The 6,266-nt window shown below is 35.4% G+C and overlaps 1 protein-coding gene across 1 annotated transcript; it reads right to left on the bottom strand.

The window, feature by feature from the left end:
* Positions 1–3,457: 3,457 nt before the first annotated feature.
* LOC119664864 lies at positions 3,458–6,017 on the bottom strand. The gene is made up of 5 exons (XM_038074229.1): positions 5,578–6,017; positions 4,742–5,246; positions 3,953–4,474; positions 3,739–3,841; positions 3,458–3,693 (listed from the first exon to the last, which is right to left on the bottom strand). The coding sequence occupies exons 1-5, from the start codon at positions 6,015–6,017 to the stop codon at positions 3,458–3,460; spliced, it is 1,806 nt and encodes a 601-aa protein (XP_037930157.1).
* Between the last annotated feature and the right edge of the window lie 249 nt (positions 6,018–6,266).

Below are 6,266 nucleotides of genomic sequence, written 5' to 3' on the forward strand. Positions count from 1 at the left end.
TATTGATCGTGGTTGGCTGGCGACTGTTGTGCATAGGCTTATTGATAACATACTTTAGGACTTTCTTGATGATGCGTTGAAATCTGTGGAGGAGTTACGATGCATTTATGTAATGCCTGCTTTTGTGGTTTTCCCTGTAGTGGTACTGAGTGTGGTTCTGAGTCACTTCGATGTTGTATGCTGAGCGTGGGTAGTGTACTTGTTATTGGATTACTAACTGCTGTTGCTCGTTTTGCGATTGGTGGAATCGGTTGCTGGTTACTTCTCTGCTGGATATGATTATTCGATTCAATGCTTTGATTATGGACTATTCTTTCTTGCATCAGTTTTGGGTGACTGGATTCTAATTTGACGGGTAAGATGATCGTGTGGTTGTCGTCCCCCAAAGAGTTTTCCGATGGGTTCTGACGGTTTCCATAAATTGGGTTTTTCCTACGGCATTCGTTTGTTCGACGGCCCAGAATGCCACAAGTCCAACAAAAAAGTACTTTAGGTTTTGTGCAACCTTGCGCAAAATGATTCGCTTCCCCACATCTACGGCACGCACTACGTACGTTCACCCTTTCGGTTTGTACTCTGTGAACAGAAACTGGCGGGGACCATTCTTGAGTGTGTTGTCGCTCTGTTCTGCTCAGTTGAATAAGTCGCTCGAATTCTCCTGCTAATTTGATCAACTCTCCCAAGGAGCTAAATTCACGTGGTTTGATGTTTAGTTGATATTCCGCCCTACTGTTTCGATAGATTCGGCTTAATTGTTGCCCCTTCGTAAACTCGGCTTGCCGTATCAACTCCTGTAGTGCTAAGACATAGTCTTGAAATGACTCATTCTTCTTTTGGTATCTGTTCCGAATCGTATCTTCTAGTTGCTCTAAGTAATTAGAGGGCAAGAAAAATTCTCGAACATCCTGGACAAAACTGGGCCAGTGTGTCCACTTCCGATTGTTATTTCGGAGCCACATTACGGCTTCCCTTTCGAGTATTTCTAGCATCATCCTGGGCAGGATGTCTTTGGAAATGTTATGGTTGTCGGCGAGGCCTTCCAATCTCTCCAGAAATGGTAGTGGGTTCGTTTCGCCATTGAAATGCACAGCCCATTTGCGAACTTGATTCGCGATTCTCGCGATGTCCTCAAACTTGTCATTCATCGTGGTGGACTCTGAGATGTGTATTTTCGGTGTTTCTTGTACACTGTTTTTTATGTTCCTAGTGCGTTCTTTTTTTTTTCTTCTAAAGCTCTGTCCCTGCTCGGGCGCCAATTGTAACGACACTTTGGGTGACGTTCAAAAATTTTTAGTTTTTGCTGGGGTATCCTCAGCCGTCGTCCAGAGTCGAGACAATTTATTTATAGTTTCGCTGAGACGTTGTTTTAAAAGAAAAAGAACGTTGTTTATATATATAAATTATATATATCTTTATTTATTCCATAAAAAAAACTTATGATTAACAAAGTTTAATTAAACAAATTCTAAATAAATTATTTAGCATATAATGAGTGATCATTCATTGAAAGCATTCCTTTTGCTTTTTAATAATAAAAAAAAATATGTTGACGCCAGAATTTTTACTTCTCAATATATTACTTGTTAAAAGATTTTTGGCAACCCCAGTGTGACTTCCTGAGCCCCTCCTCTGTTGTAAAATAATAAAAAAAAAACGTTTACTCCGTGCTGTGAAAAAAACTATTTGGCCGAATGAGCCAGGTTAAAAAAATATAATACACATAAGACGAGAAAGAAAATTTTAAACTACGTTTGACTGAAGGAGCCAGGTTTTTGGCACAATGTGCCAGATGACCTATAGGTCAGTGTACTTGTTTTGGAAAAAATAAAATTGCAAGTCTTTGGTAAAATTTACCAGAAGGCTCAATGAGCCAGAGTACTTGTTCTTTTACTTGTCGAAAACCAAGTCCTCGATTATATGAAATGTGCCTCCTTTTATATCGAGCATATCGGAGCTTTTTGGTGTAACGTACCGGTATTCATTGCTGTACTTGAATTCGCCGTGAAGTTGAACTTTGTGTTCTACTGTTTTCCTTTTCTTCTACTTCGCCGTGATTTTTAGTACTTTTACTACGCGCCGTGTTTTGTGTGTGCTTTCTTAAAATTAGTGAAAATAAAGTAAATTAATAATTTAAACCAAGGTAAAAAAATATTTATATTGTGGATTCAATAATATTTAACCCCAAATGTGAAGATATAATTAAACAAATTAGAAATAATAAAAAACTAGTGTTGATGTGCTTAGTTGGTGTCGGAGTTTTTTTGTTTTGTTTTGTTTTGTTTATGTGTATAAAATAAATTTGTACAACCAAGAATGTTGAAATTATTTTGTGTTTGTTGTTCTTTTTTCTTTTTATTTATAAATTTGTTTCAAATAGATATTTGTTAAAAAATTAAACGTGTGTTATAATAATGGTTCATTGTTGCTGTGTTTACAAGTTCTTTCATTCATTCATTCATTAAACAATTTAAAACAAAAATTAAAATTTTATTGTATTTTTTTTTTATTAGCATCTGCACACTACATGTAGCGATGCCCGCGGTACATTGGCTTCGAGGATCGCAGGTAATGTCCATGATATGTTGAATAATATTTTAATTCAATTTTATGTTTTTTTTAGCTAAGTCTACTTCAGTTATTTTCACGTGAGTTATTAAATATATTATGTGTAGCGGTGGCAGTTATTTAACATACAGACTGTATTTTTTTCTTCTTCTAGCTAATATGTAGCACAAAAATTTATTGTATAAATTTATGTCGTCACAACATTTAAATTTTGTTTGACTCACGCCGTTATGATTGTGCACTCGTAACATGATGCGCGAGCCAAACGTTTTATCATATGTGGTCATTGTACGGTAGTAACACAAATTCCTTTAGAGAAATGTTAAACCTTATGGATAACTCTTATAATAATATATACAAGTAAAAATGCATAAGAAATAGATAACATATGTTAGAATAGTATAATAGATACTATGAATATCTTACATGTAAAAATTATATACTTTATCAAAAATTGGGAGTAACCAATATATTGATTGGTTACTTAAGAATATATAGGAATTAAATAATAAGTTTAGTACATAAGAATATTTTGTATAAATAGAGTAAGATTTTACATATACATCAGATTCTTTTAGATTCTTTTGCAAAGGCAACAAGAATAAACTATATGTTATTTTGAATCTCTGGTTTTATGCGGCATATCTGCTGGTAATACCATTAAGGCGGCTGAAGAGCGTAGAAAGTACTTTAAGGCGGCTGAAGAGCTCAGATTAATACTTATCCTTGCTAGGTCGAAACCTTTCTTCTGGGGCTCTTAATCCCTTAGCAATCCTGTCAAGTTAATACATATTAATGTATTGGATGAAGAACCTTGCATGGCAATCCTGAAGCTACACATCTTTACATGGCAATATTCAAACAGACATCATACAATTATATAATAACATCTTTACAACCTTAACATCTTACACTTTAGTTGTGCCACCATTTCGTCTTCTAGCGCCTTTGACCAGGAATTTGTTTCATCGCTTTCAAGTGCCTCTAAAATCGTTACTGGAGTTTGATATGTAATGAGAAACACCATTTCACAATCTTCAAAAACGTTGTTGTCAGGTTCATCATCTGAATGGTTTTCATCAGTAATTTTTCTTACTGAACTTGTATTGTCGTCTTCGTTGGATGATTCTTAACCATTCCGATTTGACGTGTGATATTCTTTTCGAGGCCTACCGCGTGAATTTGTGCGAATAAATCTCGGACGACCTCTTCTACGAATGGAGTTTTCTGCTCGCGTATCTGTATTTTCTACAATTTTCGGATTGACCGACGGTTTCTGATTTTCAGAATTTTCGAACGCAATATCGATATAATCATTTGTTTGGCAGTCGTTTTCATTGTTAATATAAATGTTTTCGTATTTATTATGATAGATATTTTTGTTTACAAACACGACATCACGACTTATTGTTATATTTCGTTTTGTAGGTGACCATAGCCGATAGGCTTTCGCTTCGTTTGAATATCCAACAAACATGTAAGGTTCTGACTTAGAATCGAATTTATCTCTAGTCTTATCCTTTTTTAGGACATATGCTTTAGAGCCAAATACTTGAAAATGTACAATAGTTGGCATTTTACCAGTCCACAACTTGTGCGGTACTACATCATTCAATGCTTTTGTAGGACACCTATTCCGAATATAGCACGCTGTATTTAAGGCCTCTGCCCAAAAGTTTGGCCGAACTTCAGCTTGTTTCATCATGCAACGGGCCATTTCAACTAGAGTTCTGTTTTTACGTTCAGCAATACCATTTTGCTCCGGCGTATATGGAGCAGTTAAGCGTCTTTGTATACCAAATTTCCTCAAGAATAAATTAAATTCAGAATTAACGTATTCTCTACCATTGTCTGATTGTAAAGCCTTAATTCGTTTACCCGTAAATGTTTCTACTGCTCTTTTGTATTGCTTAAATACATTTAATACATCGGATTTTTGTTTTATAAAATAAACTTGACAATAGCGTGATTTGTCATCAATAAATGTTACGAAATATCTTGCATCCGAATTTGATGCTGTTCTCATTGGTCCGCACACATCACTATGCACGATCTCTAATAAATCACTTGTTCTAGTTTCTGTACTCTTAGGAAATGACTTTTGTGTTTGTTTTTCACTAATACAAATTTCGCAAGTCGGAAATTTTTGTTTAGGATTTAATTTTAATCCGTGTACTAGGTTATAACTAGCCAATTTTTTAAGATCATTTTCATTTATGTGGCCCATTTTCTGGTACCACTTTTCAATGTCACATTTTTCTTCAGCAACTTGTGCAAAATGATTTTTATTTTCAACAATAAAAAGATTTCCACATCTTTTCGCTCGAGTTATAACCTTCTGATATTTGTCCAATACGATTGCATCTGAAGGGCGAAAATGCACTTCATATCCGCTGTCTACTATTTTTGATACAGAAAGTAGACTTGTACGCAAGTCTTCGACATATAGGACTTCTTTAAGATCAATATTATTATCACGACCGTCTACGTCTACAGTTATTTTCATTTTACCGACGCCGTTTATATTTGTTGTGTTATCGTTTGCTAAGTTAAGCACTTTATTCGATTTTTGAAAGTCTGTAAAATATTCACGGTTTGCACTTAAATGGGCAGTACATCCACTATCTAGGCACCAATAATTTTCTTTTATTGAGCTAATAAATGCATCTTCAACATGATAGCTTAAATTATTGTTTACAGATTTTTCCGAATTTTTCAATTGCGTGTTATTTTCAGTTTTTGCTTTATTTTTACATTCACGCGCAAAATGTCCGTTTTTGCCACAATTAAAACATTGTTTATTTCGTTTAGAATCACTGTATCGTTTGTTTTGTTTTGCGTTTCGGCTTTTGTTTCGATTTATGTATAGAGAGTTTTCATCACTATGTCTATCTTCTTTTATCCTTTGCGATTCAGCTTCTTCTAAGATTTTCACTCGAAGTATATCTGGTTTCGGCAGCTCGTCGCGCGTTTCTAATGCGCACCTGAAAGTGTTGAAAGAGTCGGGTAGACTGTATAAGAGCAGGAAGCTCATCCCCGATGCTGACGTCAATTTCTTTTAATTTCACAACGGTTTCGAAGAAATCGTTTAGATGTTCTCGAACCTTCTCACCCTCTTTCATGCGCGAAAGTGCAACCTTTTTCAGCAACGTCGCCTTGCGCGCAGGCCCTTTTGATGAATATGTAGCTTGTAGTTTCATCCACATTTCCTTTGAGTTTGTGCATTCTGCAATTAATCTTAATTCTGATGCACTTACTGATAGCATTATATCAGCACACGGTTTCTGATCAAAGCTGATCCATTTTGCAGCCCCTTCACCCGTTGGACACGACGCAGTACCTTCGACATATGACCATAAATCGTTTTTCACGAGAATAGCTTTCATTTGGAGCTTCCATGTATCGTAGTTTTCCGCATTAAGCGGTTCAACGCGAATTACCGTTCCCGACATTTATATACACGTGTTAAATCTACTTTTTATGCGCACGTGCTTTTACTTCGCAGTGGAAGCGTGCTGGGCCCATAACCTAGTATATATTTTTTTAGCAATAAATGATACACACGGTCCGATGTATTTTAACAAGTTTTTACTTCACTTTGTTATCTATAGTAATGAATAAATAAGAAAAGGAATATAGAATAATGACAGGCCAGAGTTGCCAGGCAACTAATATTAAAAAAGTACTTTACATAACAACAG

Source organism: Teleopsis dalmanni, unplaced genomic scaffold (assembly GCF_002237135.1).
Source record: "Teleopsis dalmanni isolate 2A unplaced genomic scaffold, ASM223713v2 unscaffolded_contig_2797, whole genome shotgun sequence".
NCBI lineage: Eukaryota > Metazoa > Arthropoda > Insecta > Diptera > Diopsidae > Teleopsis > Teleopsis dalmanni.

Excerpts from the sequence above, each read along its gene's own strand:
- LOC119664864 (XM_038074229.1), bottom strand. The coding sequence starts at position 6,017 with ATGTCGGGAACGGTAATTCGCGTTGAACCGCTTAATGCGGAAAACTAC. Across the intron at positions 5,247-5,577 it reads GAGCTTCCTGCTCTTATACA|CTATCATGTTGAAGATGCAT; the intron begins GTCTACCCGACT and ends CAATAATTTAAG. Across the intron at positions 3,694-3,738 it reads TATTCGCACAAATTCACGCG|AATCATCCAACGAAGACGAC; the intron begins GTAGGCCTCGAA and ends GGAATGGTTAAG.